Source organism: Corvus moneduloides, chromosome 11 (genome assembly GCF_009650955.1).
Source record: "Corvus moneduloides isolate bCorMon1 chromosome 11, bCorMon1.pri, whole genome shotgun sequence".
In the NCBI taxonomy this organism is placed as follows: domain Eukaryota; kingdom Metazoa; phylum Chordata; class Aves; order Passeriformes; family Corvidae; genus Corvus; species Corvus moneduloides.
In genome coordinates, this window is record NC_045486.1 from 13,774,662 (window position 1) to 13,793,970 (window position 19,309).

At 36.9% G+C, this 19,309-nt stretch overlaps 1 protein-coding gene across 17 annotated transcripts in view; it reads left to right on the forward strand.

Annotated features, from left to right (window-relative positions):
* The window catches only part of ERC2 (ELKS/RAB6-interacting/CAST family member 2), a 430,969-nt gene that overhangs the window by 92,995 nt on the left and 318,665 nt on the right, over positions 1 to 19,309 (forward strand). For all 17 annotated transcript variants that reach the window (XM_032120320.1, XM_032120321.1, XM_032120322.1 and 14 more), the window contains 3 exons: positions 3,973 to 4,047; positions 11,682 to 11,837; positions 16,759 to 16,926. In XM_032120320.1, coding sequence (XP_031976211.1) covers positions 3,973 to 4,047; positions 11,682 to 11,837; positions 16,759 to 16,926 — 399 coding nt within the window. The remainder of the gene's footprint in view (positions 1 to 3,972; positions 4,048 to 11,681; positions 11,838 to 16,758; positions 16,927 to 19,309) is intronic.

Consider the following 19,309-nt stretch of genomic DNA (forward strand, 5'->3'; position numbering starts at 1 on the left):
TCTTTTGGCTGGGGATAGATGTGAAGAGTTAGAAAAGAGCATATGTATGTTAAGAATGAATTCATTCCTGTATGTTACATTTTTCTAGTATTCTGGTTAAATTGAATTTGATCAGTGTTTCTAATGGTATTTTTGGCTGAAGAAACACTGCTATTTAGACACTTTAGGTAAGTGCTGTGCTTTTACTTAAATGATTGATCATAATATTAAAATACTGATGGTCTAAATTTTAAAGTTCAGACAAGCTGATCCTGTAGAAGAACTATCAAGGCTTTCTTTTCCAGGAGAATGGAACCAGTGTGCTTTGAGGTGTTTGAGAGAACTAGCAGCTCCCGCACCATTGCCTGCTGTGATTTACAGATTTGTACATTTTGTCTATGAAGGCAAAAAGCTGCATTTACTGACAGTGGTTTCTCATGCCAGTTTTAATGCTGCCTTCTTTAATAATTTCTTTCTTCTTCCAGTGGTTATTTGATTCTGATGGTTTTATTGATTTTATGTCTTTATTTTTCAGAAGTCTTGAATTTTTTGTTAATTTTTAAACATCTTATTGTTTTTGGTTCCATTTTCCTTCTATTCTTTAATCAGTAGAAGCATACCAGTTGAAATGCAAACACACTGACAGTTTCACACCATCTCTAAATTGCTTATTTTCCTGATCTCTTCCTTTCTAGCACTTTGTGTCATTATTTTAGGCAGTTCTGTGTAAATAAAGGTAAAACCTTGAACTACATTTACAGGGTTGGTATCATTGAATGAAAACAACACAGTCGTGATGTCTTGGGAACATTAATAAAATAGTTCAGAAACAGAGTAAAGAAGGATCAGTTTTCAGCACCCTGACTTTCCTGCAGCCAAGAGATGAAGCATGTTTTAATAAAGCTGGGATAAAACCACACTTTTATTTGGGTAATTAGTATTAGATTCAGATTATACTACGTAGTGGGGATTTTCAGCACCAGTGAATAATGACAAAATCTTGCAATATCTTCATATCAATTTCTGAACAAAAGGGTAGAATTCATTTTCCCACCAGTATTTTAGGATTATAAATATAACCTACCTCCTCTTTGGATTTTTTTTTTTGGTGTTTGAATTATTGTTAAAATTGTGTGCTAAATTTACTTCTGAGGCCAATACAAGATGTTAACCTAATACTGCGGAAGGAGAAAGCCAGGTTTGGGTTGAAACTTATTTTAGTCTAAAACCAAAGACTATTAAAGTAAACTGAATGTGAAGAAGATCTGATTACCTGTCAATTTTGTGTGGGTGCATTAATCACCTTGACAGCTAAGCATCATCAGGAAAGACAAGGTGTGGGCATTTGGTTACACAGAATTAGAATTAATTTGCCTGTCCAAAGTGGTTGCTCAGAATTACTACAAATTGCAGATGTCATACAGAGGGATATAAAGAAAATCTAATTTTATAAATGATTGCAACTCTGAGAGATTTTTAGTATAGGCTTTGATCATTGCAGAGATGATGAAACAAGTACTTTTAAGTATCAAGAGTTCCATTCAATAAAGTTTACGTTAAAAGAAACTATCCCTGATAAGATTTTGATTTTTTTCCCCCCACATGTTCTTCTTTGTCTTTCTGGACTTTTTATTAAAAGAAATTGAAAACAAGAAAACCACATCATTCCAGAAATGATGTAATGGATAAAAATCTGGATTCCTTAGGCTATGAGGACTTTCTGAAATCTCCAGAATATCTCTTGCTTAGCTGTTCAGGCAAATTTTAAAGCCTTCAGATGACCTCAGAGTAAGAAAATCAGTGTATCATGTACATAAACTGTATCCTTAAATTAGTACCCCCAAAGTATATCCCTGAATCAAGTACCCCAAATGAAAAAGCACATACCTAGAACAACATAAATCCAAGAACTGAGCCTTGTGGGAGTCTCCAAACATTTGAATCTGATTGGAAGAAAACCCACACAAAATAATAAAGTGGGAGTCATTTTCTGATCTTCTCCAGAATCCTAAAGTCTGCTTCATTTTACCATCAGGGATAGAGAAGAAAAGCTTTTAAGTCAGCCAGCATCAGAATGATTCATAAAGCAAACAGGAAAAGCATTATGAGGCAAGGCTTCATGCTATGATAGACATCTCGGAATATGCATCTTTGGCAGTCTGTTCATCTTTGGCTAAGGGGGTGGAAACTCTGGTTTGTCTCCCTGGGCAATGTGTGGAATCCTGTTTATATTCCAGCTCAGTTTATATGGCCTTGGGGAGCAAAGTCTGGTCTTAGAATTAGCTGTAATTTTTGCTGATCTGATAGTGGTATGGCTGGCCAACTATTCTTTTGTATAACTATATGACAAATTCATTACATACTCCTATTTTTTTAAAACAGTTGTGCAGTGAAGGTACTTGTTTGATCTAAGACAAGCAGCTGCTGGTGGTGGAGAGATTCCTTGCATAGGTGATTTGCAAAGATTTTTTTCTCTTTATAATATGGAGAGTTGCATTTAAATTAAAAGAAAAAAACCAATGAAAAAGGACTACTCAGAGATACTATTTCATAAATGCAGAAAGAATTCCATAAATGCCAAAGCATTTGAAAAAATCATAAAAGCAAAATTATAAGTTCACTGTTATCTGTTAGGTGCAGTTTAAATATATGTATATGTACCTGCAATATGTTTAACCTAATAAAAAACCATTCAGACTTACTTAGCGTTAGGTATACCAACTTGTCTCTTTCAGTTACTTTAATATATTAAGTCACACGTTTTTAAAATCTATTTTATAAAGATGTTTATTAGCAGTAGACTTTAGTTTAATAACATACATTAAATCACTCCTAGTACTTGGTCTTTGAGAACAGTTGTTTCTCACAGTTGTGGATCAGCAATATGTTTGTTGCTACACAGAAGAAGAAACTGATTGATAGTTTGTGACACAAAAAATTATGGCTTTTAAACTTGTGGGCTATAAAGTAGGCAAGACCTAGGTGAATGACCTTGGCTCCTTGGCCTCAAGCATAAATGTCTTTTTCATGGCTACAAGGTTAGTTCAGGAGTGTATGTGGAGCACTGCAGTAGAAAAAACTGAGACATAAAGACAATCAAGGATGACACTCCTGTCCTTTAGAGCAGAAGGACTCCAAAGGAGTAGAAATGGGACTATATCTGTCCTGGTTCAGGTTTTTTTAATAATAAATCTCAGATGGTTTATGGGAAGGGAATAAGCATCACCAAATTCTCAAATGAAAATGTTTTGTCACACCTTTACTCTACTTTTTTCCAGGTAGTTATGTGAGTTTTTTATTGGGATGTATCATACCAAGATACAGCTCTGGTTTTATGAGACTGAGTGATGCTGTCTTCATATTCTTGTAGGGGTTTTTAATTATTATTTTTATGAAGACCAGTACGTATTGGTTCTGTTAACTTTGTCTTAACTAATGCAATCCATTTTTCTTTTGCCTGTGGATTAAGATGCATAAAAAACAGTATGAAAATGTGAAAACTGAAATGTAATTGCTACTGTAGCGTGTGCTGCATCCGCCCACTACATAATTATTATCCTTAAAATGTCAAATTTGAATATAATGTCTTTAAATTGCTTATTTCAGACATTAGAGGAAAAATTAAGAAGACACGACTGTAAAAGAGTTAACACTTAGCAGTGTTTGAATTAGTAACACAATTGAATTAAGTTTGGGTGTTTAAGCAGCAATAGCAGCATTGTATTTGGACTAAGAGAGTCCTTGCTGGGTTGTCACGCTTGACATGAATTATTGATAAGGGGTTTCAGAAATAGCACATGTGCTGGCAGAGTTGACTGTAACATGAGATCGGGACTGCAGCGATGGCAGGGGGGTTACAGCCAGGGAAGCACCTGTAGCACTTGGAGTTACATGCTTCTCATCATCCCACTTTTGTTGCAATGAGTTCATATGAGCAATTAAAATAATGGGAAGATGAGTCGTCAGGCTTATTTCTATCGTGTTCCTCCACAGGAATTGCATAGAAGAACCCAACTTCAGCCTGAGCCAGCAAAGACGAAGGCTCTGCAAACAGTTATTGAAATGAAGGTATGGTCTCTGCATATTTCCCTGTGTGGTGTTTTTTCAGCATGATGTTGTGTACTGGGTATGGCTGGGATGGAGTCAATTTTCCCTGGAGCAGCATGTCTGGTGCTGTGTTTTGAATTTCAGACTGAAACAGTGTTGATAACATGCTGATGTTTTAGCTGTTGTCCAAAAGGGCTTACACAGAGTCAAAGCTTTCCCAGTTTCTCCCTCTGCCTCCCACCCTGTAAGTAGGGTGGGGATGGACAAGAGGCTGGGAGGGAGCACAGCAAGGACAGCTGACCCAAATTCACCAAAGGGATATTCCATCCCATCACGTCATGCTCAGCAAACTGAAGGGCGGACATTCAGAGTCACGGCATTTGTCTTCTCAAATAACTCTTGTGCCCGATGCAGCCCTCCTCTCCTGAAAACAGCCAGGCATCTGCCTGCCCATGGGAAGCAGTGCATGAATTCCGTATTTTGCTTTGCTTGCATGCACAGCTTTGCTTTACATATTACACTGGCTTTACCTCAAACAATGGGTTTTCCCACTTTTGCCCTCTGGTTGTCTTGCCCGTCCCACTGAGGGGGAGTGAACGAGCAGCCGTGACACTCAACTGCCTACCAGGGTTGATTTATGACTGTTTAGTCATTAAATGCTTCCTTTACCATGTCAATTTTGTTATGTAGCTAGGAATAATTAGTATTTATTTCTCCTGGTGTGCTTACTAAATAAAATTGATTTAAAAAAATCAAGTGTAGCGTTGCTGAATAATGATAACTGAATATTGCTTTTTAAAAAGACTAGGGTGTGTGTGTATGTGTGTTTTAGGAGAGCCAAAGTACATGGACTAAACTGACAAACAGAAGTCCGAGGCAAACTGTCCAAGGCTAATGTAAAATGTTTTCCTTCTCTAAGTTTAAAACTAATTCTTCTGTTGGTTGTTATTAGGCCATAATTTTACAGCCAACCTAAAGAAAATACTGGTTGCATCAGCAGATATGAAAAAATACGATGAAACAGCTCTCTTAGTCCTGACTATAGTTCACCTTTTTTGATACATAATATTACTAAAGTGTTGTGACTTTTCCCTCCACAATAACAAAGAATAAAAATAGTAATTTAAAAAGTGAAAACGGATATTTTTGCATAATTCTATGAGTCTGGAATGTTCATCTTTAAGAAAAATACCATGAGACCTGAGATAATTTGTGAGTTGGCAATGCTGCCCTAAAAGTCATTAACAATGGTCTTTCAGTCTTAAAAGGAAGTGCAAATTAAAGGCCTCATTTTGCCAGTGACTTCTGTTATGAGCAAATGAGTTTAGCATGTCTGAACATTGTGGTAAATACACAGTTAAAACAACAGCAGGACTTTATAAATACAGTATCTGTCTTTTAATAGATAATAATTAGTTTGGATTATATGAGTAACAAATAAAGTACATTGATTACAGAATTCCATTTCTGGATGTATATTTGCTTTGGACATTAGTTCAGAAGTCTTTGTATGAAATCTAAAATATGTCTTTGCAGTAACTCATTGCCCTATGTGAATGGAAAAGTAAGGGAGTGGCTGAGAAACTTGGTTTTTCTCTTAATATTCAGAACTATGAAAGTTTAGGGATACAAAAACAATGTGATAGAATAATTTATAATCTTTCATGTAGGTTATTAACAATGTAAAGGACATGTTGAAATTGATTTTCAATTCCTCTTCCTGTACCAAAACTCTGAAAGGAACAGGGATAGGGGGTACATGACACATGAATGACACGTGTGATGACTGTAGTTGCTCCTGTCTGTCTCTGTCTGTTGCTGAAGACAGTGAAGTGTTTTCTGTTTGACTCCCAGGAGAGGTGGGCATGGCGCAATGTTCCACTGTTTAAAACTTGAATCTTCATAGTGAGGGCTTTCATTTGTCATGAGTGAGCTGAAATCATGTTGCTGGAGTACTGATGCCAGGCTGCTTTTTGGCTCTGAGTCATCCAGTTCTTTCTGTCCCTGTGAACACACGCCCCCGTTGGGGTTGCCCCTGTCTAAAATAGGCCTAATATTGAAAAGAAAAAGGGGCAAGATGTTGAAATCCCCATGATTAAACAGTTTTCACTACAAGTTCCAGATTTGGACTGTTTTCAAGTAAATTTAAATTGTCTTAATCCAGACAGCATTTGTTTTGAAAAAAATGTGGAACATTTGTTTTGCATGATCAAGCATTGAAGGAATTGTTTCCCTACAGTGTTGAGGGTAGAAGGAGGGAGAGGATTAGCTGTAATATGGCAGTCTCAGGCCATCCACTCCCCCACGCAGAGGCTCGGAGCAGTTTCCATTTCTCTTCACCACGCCCAGCCCCTTCCAGCCCTTCACCACTTTGGCTTTTGTCTGAGTCCTTTCCATGGCTCCCCCAGGCTCTGCCAGGATGCAACTTTCCCTCCTTCATAAATCCTTCTATTCTCTCTGTGGTTTTCTTCTGTCCCTTGCCACTTCTGAATTCTTTCTGTCCCTTTTCCTGGTCTCTATTCCCTTTCATCCAATCAAGTATACCCACTTATCCCTATCTATCTCTCGTGCTTATTTGTCCTAGACATCTTCTGAACTACCTTTTCTGTCCTGTCATCATCTTCATTTCCCTCTGACACTTTGCAAATAGTTGCTTTTCTTAAACCGGTTGCCTTTTCTGCATAACTGCTGTCTTGTTGAGCAGTGTCCATATCCTGTATGTTCATGCAAAATAAAAAAGGGCAAACAAAAAAGATGGAAAATTCACATCCTATGCCTTGACTCCTGTTTTTCTTGCTTTATTTATTCCTTTCCAGGTATCTATTGTCTTTTCAGATGCATTGCACAGGCTTGTTCTTTCCTAACTTTCTGGTTTTGCTTCATGGACACATTTGCTTCCCGATGTCATGTCTTTTGCTCTGTTGTTTCTCACTACATTCTTTACTCAGCTCTCTTTTCTGCAACTGACCTTATTCTCCAGAAGCCCTCTTTTCTTCTGGAAAGCAGAGTCACAAAACTAAGGGAGAGCAGGATGCTTCCCTCTCACACATGCTCCTGTTATTCCCTCAAACTAGTCTAGTTTTGATGCAGGGGTTGCTTTTGACTTTGTGACTGTGGATATATGTAATTAAACTGCATTTTTTTCCCTCAAGTCTAAATCTTAGTCTGTTAAAGTATAAAATAAAACTGATACATGGAAATCCTTCCCTTTAATTGCTATTGCACCCATGCATGCTTCCTTGCATATTGTGTGCTGGCAATGCCAGGTGACTGATACCTTTGAATGTATTTTGAATATCAGCGATATTCAAAGTTGATGAACTCCTATTAATATAATACAAAGATTAAAAGGAAACATACTTTTCACTTCATTTTATGGTAAGTGCTCCTGGGCCATGTGAATGGGGTCAAAACTTGCTCATCTCTCGTGAAGCCCCACCTGGAGTGCTGCCTCCTGTTCTGAGCTCCATAGGACAAAAAAGACATGGACCTGTTGGAGCAAGTCCAGAGGAGAGCCACAAAAATGATCAGAGGGCTGGAGCAGCTCCTTTACAGGGAGCTGGGAGAGGGCTGGGAGAGTTGGGGCTGTTCAGCCTGGAGAAGAGAAGGCTCCTCAGTGACCTTATAGCCTTTCAGTACTGAAAGGGGGCATATAAGAAAGATGGGGACAGAGCTTTCAGTAGGGCCTGTTGTGATAGGACACAGAACAACAGTTTTAAACTAAAGTAGGATTAATTTAGATTGGATATATGGGAAAAAACTAATTTTATGATGAAGGTGGTGAGGCCCTGCCACAGGTTGCCCAGAGAAGCTGTGAATGCCCCATCCCTGAAAATGTTCCAGGCCAGGTTGGATGGGGCTTGGAGCAACCTGGGATAGTGGAAGGTATCCCTGCTCATGGCAGGGGATTGGATTAGATGACCTTTAAATGCTGCTTCCAACCCAACCATTCCATGTTGCTGTGGTCTAATTCTATCATCACTAAAACAGTGATATTACTTGAGAGAGAAAAATCAGAACCTGCCAACAGATATGGCCTAGAAACTCATCTTAAGGATAGGATTTTGAAAAATATGTGGAGTCTAGCATCTATAAAGTCTTTATAAATGTAAGCTGTAAAGTAAATAAAAATATTTGTGGTTTACCTTACTTGCAGAAAGAGCCATCTTTATGTATTGATCCAGCTGTGATATTTCAGGTATGGGTTTGGCTCTAGAGAAGTGTGTATGTGTGTTTGCAGTGCAAACATACTCTATTGTTTAAGATTGCATGAACTTTCACTTCCCTTATCTTCAAAGATAAACCTGAATATTTTCATTAAATTAAATTGACAAGGTAAAAATTCATATAGTAAGAGTAGTTGTGTATGGTCTGTTGACAGCCTATGCACATAAGTGTGTTTAAATTCAAGCTTTATTAAATGTGAAGTTTCAAATATTACCTTCTGATTGCTTGTTGAATGCCCTACAAGCAAAATTTTTCACAGACATAATTTCAATTTATCAGGTATCTCACATGATGAGCAGTAGCATTTTCTTACTTCTCCTTTCAGAGTAAGACAGCCTGGAATGCTGTATTATACAGAGTTGAACTTGGTGATCTGTGTGGGTCTCTTCCAGCTCAGAATATTCTGTGATTATTTACAAATGTTTTGCCCTTTTCCTGCCCCTCAGTTTTCAGGAAATGTACTGTAGGATTCTTGTAAGGACTGATATGATTTATGAAACATCATTGTGGAAACTCATTTGTAGAGTTAGTCTTTTTCTATTGTGAAGCACTGTTGTTTTCAGCATCAGGACACATACTAATTTCTTTCACATTGCAAAAGAGGTGGGTTTCTGCTAGGTCCAGCCAGCAGAAACCTAAAGAGCCCTAACCTCTCCTAGAATATCTGCAACACTGTTCTAATAAAGGAGATAAGGAAGAAGTATTGGTTACTGCTGGAAGGAGGGGTTAGATTAGGGTGGGTGCCCTGATCTCTATCACAAATCCTGCTATGTAATCTTATGTCTTTTAACAGATTTAGAGGGCCTGACTGAAAAATCTGAACAAATGCTGCATTGTTGTAGAACTCAGAAGATGTTTATTAGTACCATTTAATAGTAATCTGCTTCCTTAATATTATTGCAAAGGAATCTTCATTGTGATTCAACACAGACCCATGTAGTTTTTTAGAATGTTGCTAATGGTGATAAATCTTAGAGGTTAGAAGGAAATATTGCATCTGTTCCCAATTTCAGTTTCTGAAAGCTTGCCAGACCCTGTGCCCCCAACAAGACCGGTTTGAAAGTTTTCCAATTGAATTTTCTTTGGGAAAACGCTGATTCAGCTGAATCAGAAGATTTTATGGGAATGTGCCTATTCTGTCAAAACTTCTGGCAAATGCAAAGCTACCAAACTTTCTCTCCATCCTGTAAGTCAGCCCAGCTCCCTTGTGGCAGTACCCACTGGGAGCTCTGGGCTCTCTGATTATCTCTGACCTACAAGGTTCCTCACTTTCTAGCAGTTGTCCAGGCAGGAAACCTGTGAGGTTTCCTGGGCAAGCCAGTGTGCAACAGGGAACAGTACCTTTGAATTTCACAAAATTTGTGAAATTGCTGGCTTCTGTTGCAATAAAAAGTTAATATAAAACTTAGTGACAATTTTTCAAGACATAGGAAAATAGCTTTCACACATTTCTAATCACAGCATGCAGAGATTGATTAAAAATAAACTTTTCCTCAGATTTCAATCTTGTGATGAAGTAGAAGTACAGAAAGTGCTTCCACAAGTTATGTTAGATACTTCTCATAAAGCTTAAATGTTGTTCTGTGATGTATAAACCTTCTAAAGAGTGTAGCAGGCTGTGCTATAAATTGTTTCTGCCATATTATATTTGCAAACACATAAAATACGAAGGCAGTACAAAAAGGCAGACTCTTACAGACTTAGCTGGGGAGATTTGATGAAGACTATTCCCAGATGTCATGTCATAACAGGTCATGTAAGTATTAATATATTTCATTGCAAAATCATTCCAAAGTGTAGTGAAGCTTAGGTTTTGCTTTTATCTTCAAAAATAGGAGAAAAATATTTCTGAAATGAAGTCTAATGGAGCAAGCTGGATTGATTGTATCTGTGAGAGCTACAATTATTTTTGTGTTGTGTTTGTCTTCAGAGCTTTTAAATACTTTTGTATCTTGCAGTATTTTTCCTTTTGTGCAGCTTCTCCAAATGTGAGAAGATTTAATGAGAATTCTTCCCTTTTTTCATTCCATCTCAATATTTTACTTCTGTGTTTTAGAATTAAAATTAATTGTAAAGTTAATTTTTGATGGAATAAGAAAATAATAAAAGAAAACTTCTCTGTTTGAGACTTATTGTTGACTATAAAGATAAAAGCAAAAATGTTAGAGGAATGACAGTGGGCCATCTAAGTAGCATTGCTTAGTCCTTAGCTTTCATTCTATATGGATTTATAACAGTGGTCCTCAAAAATAATCTGAGATTCTTTTCCCTTCAGTACCAAAAATTCAGATGCTTTTTGGAACTTCATCCAGACTCTTCTGTGTCTTAAATTGCTAAATTTGCCTAGCTTTGTTATGAAAGGAGTTATTACAGGAATTGGGGTTTTTGCTTGTTTTTAGGCAGCCTAAAGAAAGCAACAAAGTTGCAGTGATTCAACCTTACCTTGTCCTGGTTAAAGGATCAATTTCATTTGTATGTTTTTCCCAAATTAGCTTTCTAACTTAACCTGGTCTTAGTGAATCAGGTTGGTTTGTTTTGTGTAGTGTGTTTTGTTTTTAAATTTTTATTTCATATTGATCTCAATGGAACAAGAACTTCATCCAGTCTCTAATATTTTACGGGTGGTTGATCCCTCTGTGTTGTTGACTAGATTTCCTAATGAGTAATTTTGCAATGTTCTTTCACACAGAAAATTGTGACAAGTTTGTGTAATCGATTTTCTAATCTTTCTGACTCTCACAGAAGGGACTTAGCCAATTTCCAGATGACTGGAAACAGCAAAAAACTTCACTGTTTTCCAGTGTGGCGCTGGCACACGTGGCAGCCATTGGCTGGGATGTAGAAATTTTTAGTGGTTGTGGTTTTGTTTATCTTGGGACTCACAATAAAAAGTGCTAAATCCACTCTTAGTGATGTGGCTAGATTAGTCAAGGAAAAATACATGAGGACACAGCCTTTCTCCCTCTTGAGAGCAGGCAGAACTCCAGAGAAAGAGGGACCCTGAGGTCACAATGAAGTGGCCTCTTGTCCTGCAGAGACATGGACTGGCCTCTCTAGGCTAAACTTTGTGTCTAAGTGCTTGGAAGAATAGCCAGGCCTAGATGGTTGCTAATGATAACATGGTTTGTTACCATACATATGTGGAAAAATAGGGCATCTGTCATTCTCCCTTCATCCCTGTGTAGGAATTAAATGGAATTTTGTATTCTCTACAGACTGTGCAACTATGGTGAAAGAGGTCTGGTCTGAATTCTGCATTTCTTTAACCCAGACCAAATAGAATTATTCCTGGTTTATGTGCATTCTCTATTTGTACCATCTATTTTTGCTGTCTCATTATTTGATATTCACTCAAGTACAGATATGCTTCTGTTGCTCTTTAATATATGTCTCATGTAATTTTCAATACTCTCTTTTTTGTAACTTAGGATACAAAAATAGCTTCACTTGAGCGCAATATAAGAGATCTTGAAGATGAAATACAGATGTTAAAGACAAATGGAGTTCTGAATACAGAGGACCGAGAAGAAGAAATCAAACAAATAGAAGTTTACAAGAGTCACTCAAAGTTCATGAAAAATAAGGTAAGATCTATTTATAAAAGAGATTAAGACTGTTTAAATAATGGAAAGAAAAGTTTTAGCTTGACTGTTTCCAATGCAAGCAGCTACATGTCTCCTTTTGGTAAATCTCTACTGTATAATAATCAGTAGACATGAAGGAGTGGAGCATTTTGGATAAATGAAAATTATTTTGATTTTAGCTTTTGGTGTTGTTTTGTAGTAAAGACTTTTGTTTCATAGAGGCTACTAAATTGTACTTTTCTCATCTTTTCAAGACTAGCAATTTAATGATTTTGTTCCTGCAGAGTTCCTTTAATTTTGTATTACTTTACGTAGACTAGCAGCAGTTGACCACAGGTAGGGGGTAAACATGTAGTGATGTGACATATTTCCTTGTATCAAACTCAAAAAACATTATTGCTTGTTCATTGTTTGGGGGTTTTTGCTACAGAAGAAATTAAAGTGTTCGTGCCCACGTGGAATTAATCCAGATCTATAAAGAAAAAAATAATAATCAAAGAACATATTTATTCTGTTGGAAAAAAGAAGCTTTTAAGCTACTAAAAAAAAAAAAAATAAATCTCCTAAGTAGCATTTTACATCAGGAAAATTATTTTGCCTACTTAAACATCATTAATTTCAAAGCAATTCAGTTTTAGTGATTTACAGCAAAACTCCCAATACATGTGAGCAAACCTGTTGATATAAAAATAAAGTACAAAGCCTAGAACTTTAACAATCTCCTGATTTTTTGAGAGGAAAAGCTTCAGTATATTTCTGTAGCATGGAAAGCTGATGAATGAGAAGAGTATTAAATATGCCTTGTTTTGTCACAACCTTCTGATCTTTGATAAATGCCACATTCTGATGAAGCTTTGTCTGTTTTCTTTCACTAGTCCTTTTCCTCCACTTAAAATTAAGATTTGCAGCAGAAGATATTATTTTTATCACTCATCTGAGAACCTTTCAAGGTGGAAAAGTATTTATGGAGCTGTCAGCAAACAGATCTTGCTATATGTGATCTGTTGAACCTGGGATTGTTGATAAATTCTGATAAACAGGGTTGATGGCAAAGAACAGTACAAAACTCTTCTGAGGTGCTTGAAGCTCTTAATACTTCTCATTTATTCTTGAAGTATAACTTGTTTTCAATCTGCTCTTGTTGTAAATAAATGGGAAGGTGTTAAATGAAGGCAAATACTGAACATCATTTATTGTACATGAGTGGCAGACAATGTCTTTTCTTAACTACTTCTTAGTAATATTCACTCCTTCCAAATATTTAGGCTTTAATTGTGACTTGCAGTTAAATAAAAGTTGTAAAAATGAGAAAGAGAACTTGCTCAGATTTCATTGTCTTGCCCACTTGATAAGGTCTTTCCTTGCTCAGGTTTTGAAGGGAGAAAACATGTCATCACTAACATAATACAGAAATTGTCAAAACAGGTCTTAAAGTTTATATGACTAAGAGCTCTGCGCCTTCAAATATCATAATTGAGACTATGAAGAAAACATATAGGATGATACGTACTGTTAATAAAAACTTCTGCTTTGGAAGACTTCCTTCCCTTACTAGGGTTCATCCTTTGGCTATCAGCTACATATTTAAATGCACACTGGTATATTTTTTTCAGGTGCGAGTTTGCACTCTGAATTTAAGTAGTTCTTTGAATATTAGAACTCTCTATTAGAACACTCTCTACCCACTGAAATGGGTATGAAAATCCAGTGGCAGGTTAGTACAATTTCAGCAAATTACCAGTAAGATGAGTTTCAAGAATTGATAAAGCAGTAACAAGGTGCCCTGTAATTAATGTCTGCCTGGAAGAACTTTCCATACTGAATGAAGGAAGCATGGAAGTTCTAGGAGATCCTGTAGGGAAAAAAAAAAAACCAAACAAACCACAACAGGAAAAGAGCTACAGCATCTTCTTTTGGTGTGGATAGGCCTGTAAATTTGATAAGCAGTTTAAAACCAGACCTTAACCAACATAACCTGTGAATCTGCTGAGAGACTTGTAGGGTCTACTGTATGCAGGCATCATTTGCACTGCTACTCCTTTTCCTTTGCTTCATGAAATCCTTCACTTTAAAAAGCAGTTGTCATTTGTTCATCAGACCAAATCCTATGATGTGTAAATCAGCATAGTTTCATTTAATGGAATTATTTACTTAAAGATTTAGATATTAATTTTAATATGCAATATTCAGAGGGAAAGCTCTGATTTTTTTTTTCTGCTTTGTTTTCTGGTTACTCTGTGTAATGTCACATAAGCGTTTGGTGTGTAAAAATCACAACAGAACGCCAGTAATGTTTTTCTGGAAATGGAAAATTAATGGGTTCTAAGGAACTGAAATTATGGGAGGTGACAGAATCGTAAATTGAGAAGGAAGAAAAAGGAATTAGGGTTTCAGGAAACGAGGTGAAGCAAGATCATATTGGGCAATGTTGAAAAAGCGGTGACAGACAAATTGCACATATTAAATATATGATTTAGTGGGAAGGTCAGGCTCAGAGGACAAACTTGGAGTTTTTTGATGCTACAGCACTTCTACCCAGACTTGTTGGTTATCCTCATTGTAGTCTTTATAAAGTATAAAAATGTTTTTGTTGTATTATATAAGATCATGAGGTTTCATTGAATCATGACAGTTGGTCTTCCAACAAAGCAAAAATCTTTGCATATCTGCTAGAGACAGCAATCTATTTCATGTCCTGTTTAATTATTTTTTTTACATGCTGAGATACTGCAGAACTTCAAAAAAGTGAATATACCCATGTCTAAAATTTCTTAATATAAGTTTTATAGGTTCTTGTTATATCTTTTTATTTTTGTGACAATTTTTTTAAAATTGAAATTTTAGTACTTTTTCACCATAATACTTTATTTTAAAAAGACATCAGCATATTTATTCAACAATCTTTGTGTTGTGTGTGTTTGGTTTGTGTTTTAACTCTTAATTTTTTTTTTATTGGAGAGCTGTAACACATTTTTAAACTCCTGACAATTTGTAGATCTTGTAGCCAGCACTTCACACTAAACAGATTCTGTTTCTAAACCACACCTGCAATGAAAACAAAGCCTTTTAAATGTTTTTTTGTTATTTCTCAGGGTGTGGGTTGTGTCATGGAGAGAAGGGGGAAGAGTTTCTAGAAGAGATTAAGCATCTGTGATGTTCACATGCGTCTCATATAAAGTCTGTGATGTAATTCAGATTGGCTGCAGATCTACGCTTTGTCTTGTATCTCATAGATTTTCCCATTGTTCATTTTCTATCCATCTTCTCTTGCTTGCCATGCTTACTTACATGTTCTGGCAAGGGATGGAAGAAGGTGGTTTGCTTTCCAGAGAGAGCTTTCTCTAGCTGCTTTTAATTGCATTCTTTCTTCATGTCTGGTTTTTGTATGCTTCTTTTCTTATTTTGTTATTTTCAGATTTTAAAGGTGATTTCTTTTAGTGCCAGGGTAGATTCTTGATTTTATACAGTAGCTCATGGGTGACTCTCCAAGCACCTTAACCAGCTAGACAAACATACTGGGATTTATAAAAAGAAATAAGGAATAAATATATTAAGACATGCATACAGACTGTAGTTGGAAGAAACATTGTTTTTAAATTTAATTTTTAAATATGCACTTGCAATGTAAAACAAAATAGAAGCATTTTGATCAGCAATAAATATTCCCAGTACCATATGATATTGAATTTGTGAAGTGTTTTAGTGTGTGGATAGTTCTGGAATGTGGTTGAGTAGAATCAGCCCGTGGATATTCTTTTTTTCCTGGGGATTTTTGAATCATCTTCCATCTACCATCTCTAGATTTCTTGCATCCCAAACGTCTGTTGGAACATGGGAAAGAGCTCTTCATATAAAGGAAGTGATTTCTCTGAGTTATGCAGATGCAGTGAGGCATTTTATTTCACAAAATCCTCATGAGGTGATGTATCTGGATTCGTCTAGTGACCAGTGTTATATCACAAGAATTTAAGAGTAGTTATATGCCACCTAATCCACCATCCTTTCACCTACACACATTGTTCTGTATATAGTCCAGTGCTTTGCTCTGATTCGTATATTCTAAATCCATCACAATTTTGTCTTCTGTGGCTATTCTTCCCATTTATCATTGTGGAAAGAGGAGAATAATCCCAATATCATGACATTTACTGATGAACCTTAAATTCTTTTAAATTCATTTAAATTCAGAAGCTCTGTCTTAGTATTGTGTTTCTGCTGTTTCCTCTGGGATAAGCTTTTATTATCTCTCAGCCCTTTCATTGTGTGGAATTTTTTATGTTTTCCCCAGACTTCTTTTAAATTAGTCTTCTTGGCTTGGCTTTTCTACTACCTGAGAATTCCATGTGAACTGCCAGGGAGAAAAATAAGAGGTGGGGATGGTGGGCAGCAACAAATTTGCAAGAAGAGTAAGGTTAAAATCCCACTTTTCTGTTTTCCTCTCCTTTCTAAGATGTCTGTTTTTTCTTTATCAGACTCTTAAAAAATTCCTGATTCACTCTGGCCAATGATAAGTCATGGGAATTATGCTGTTGGAAGGATTGAATTTATACTTTTGTGAACAGTTTTTTTTTTTCCTGTGCGTTTTTGCTGTCCTGCCAGACTTTCCTCACATGGGATACATGCCTTTGAACTTAAGTGAGGTCCGTGGTGAATTTATAGGCCAAATCATCACGTATAATCTTTAGGAGTTTCCTTTTAACTTCTGCAACAACAGGGCAATTGTTCTTAAGACAGGGTACATTAAATTGCAAGAAACACCATTGAAGATATGAGTGTAAAAAGTCTGAATCTTAATTCTCTTCCAGAATTCACAGGTATCTGCTTTGTCATATCATGGTCATTCACACCTTTCAGATTTCCAGTGGAGCTATGAATTGGAGACAAAATGAATGGCCTAACTTTTTTTCCCCCCCCACTGCAGATTGATCAACTGAAACAAGAACTCTCAAAGAAAGAATCAGAACTTCTTGCCTTACAAACTAAGCTTGAAACCCTTAGCAATCAGAATTCAGATTGCAAGCAACACATTGAAGTGCTTAAAGAGTCCCTTACTGCCAAAGAACAGAGAGCTGCCATACTTCAGACAGAGGTATTGTATCTCCTGATCATGAAATGCAATAGAAATACTGACTTCATAGCCAGTATCAAGGTGGTGATGTGTTTGATTCAAGTCTGTGTAGCAGGAAAGTTGTTAAAGAATAATATTTAAAACACTCTAAATGCCAGTGTATTTGGTGTATGTATAATTTTGGTAGTACACCAGCTGTCATTCTAGAATTTTTTTAGAAGCACTTATGATTGCCTTTTAAGAAAATGTTTGTGTCTAATTCTCATTGGCTTCAATGGGGGGAGGTGGACCTTAATGACTTGATTGTTGTGATATCATGACCTGTTCCTCATCTGTTAGCTGACTGAGTTTTCCTTTCGGTTGCTCTGGTTGATCCTTCTTTTCTTCTGTGTATTTCTGTTCTGAAGGGTGAAGCTACTGAGGTATTTTGAAGGGATCTGTTGAAAGGTGCATGTTATTAATCACTGGTTATTTTTTCAAGTGCAATCAACATTTATTTAAAAATATGAATAATTTCAGTCTTTAAAACAGACCTGTGTATTAATTATGTATGTACCTACAAAATCAGACCATAAAAATATGAGTAATGGAATACCCAGTTGAGATGGTTGTCATATTTAAGCGAATTTGTAAATCCAGTGTTTAAGGTGTTGTCCATTAACTATTTTCCTGGTGTTTTAAAAACTTCGTCGGTTTGGAGCACACAATACTGATTACATTGATTGCTATTAGAAATTTTTGATTTTATTTCTAATGTGTGTGCCTCTTTCAGGAAACAAATACCTGTGGAATTTAGTTATATAGTGCAAATCGTTTCTATTCAGAGAAGAATATTCATTAAGGTATACAGGAATCTTATAGAATGTTTCAGATTATCTGGGTAGCAAAGCTCTAGGAAAAAAATGTCTTAAACTCATAATTCTTGTGGAAGCAGGAAGTAAATATTTCTAACATTCTGATTATCCCTTTTTGCTCTGTGTCTTGTGCTCTGCATGTGAAGAAGACAGAGATGAAATTTGGCATTTCCAGCTTGTGTTTAATGGGCCAATATGTGAATAATACAAAATAATCATAACAGAACCAAGGATAGAAACTCCAGCAATTTCGGTGATCTCAATTTAGCATTTGAGCAGGAAAGATTGCTTATTTTAAATCCTGGGCTGTGCAAATCTGTTTTGCAAGGCTTGTATGACCTGTCATGCTGCTGAGGATGGTGATGAATTCCATTTGCTCTCCACTGATTTGACTTCCTACTTCGTTATCAGACTGGTTTGTACTCAGCGCGTTGCAATCTTATGGCTGGCAGATGGGCAGTGGTACAAAGAACTGAATTACAGTGCTCTTGATGAAGGGCTGCTGGGGTTCTGCAGTCCTGGTGGAGAACCAGTTGGCTTCTGACAGGCATTTAATTCCTCTTCTTCCCAGTTTCTGCACAAGCGCATTGAGCTTGAACCTTTTACGTGATCAGGCTTAGACTGTGCTGTGGTAGCAATCCAGCAGTGCTTCTAGACACAGCAGGTCTGGTTCTCTGAGAATTGGGAAAAGATTTTGTTTGCTTAGAGCAACTGAATCGTCTGTCTCTAGGCCTCAGGTCTTATCCAAAGGGAGGGCAATGGCTTCCAGCAGCAGATGGGAAAGCAGCTGCAGGGAGATGCAGGGCGAATGGCAGCCCTCCAGCAGGTGGAAGTCATTACAGAAGGAATTTTGTGCCGTACAAGCTATTGTTGTTGGTCATTCCCAGATGAGGAAAGCTAATAACATTTTGGCCTGCATTGAGCCACACTCCTTTCTTTCCTGCCTGTCCACATTGTCTATTTGTAGAATAGTTTTTGTAGAATTTTGTACTTTCCTAAAACATGTTCGTAACTTGCCTTGAAGTGCTTCTTTCTGGAGGTGAAAGTAACCATAAAAGGGCAGTTCTAATCCTGTGCTGAGTAAGGTATTCATAGTTGCAGTGTCAACTTCCTGCCTAAATAGGATTACTTTGTAATCACCTTGTTGTAATTAAATTAAATCCTCCATGGGCTCTCAGTTATTTCATAAGAAGCCTTTTATTATTATTTAACTTAATGGTACTCTGCAGGTTATCTTCAGGTTTTTCTGAAGCAGCTGCATATGATGCAACGGGATGTGATTCATGGAACCATGTAATGATTGGGGTTGGAAGCGAGCTCTGGAGCTCATCTGGTCCAACCCCCTGCTCCAGCAGGGCCACCTAGAGCTGGCTGTCTAGGACCATATTCAGATGTCTTTTGAATATCTCAAGGCATGAGACTCTACAACCTCTTCGGGCCACACAGGCCAGTGTGAGTCTTTCCAATGTTCAGAGGGAACCTCCCATGTTTCAGTTTGTTCCCATTGCATCTCATCCTGTCACTGGGCATCATTGAAAAGTCTGGCTCCA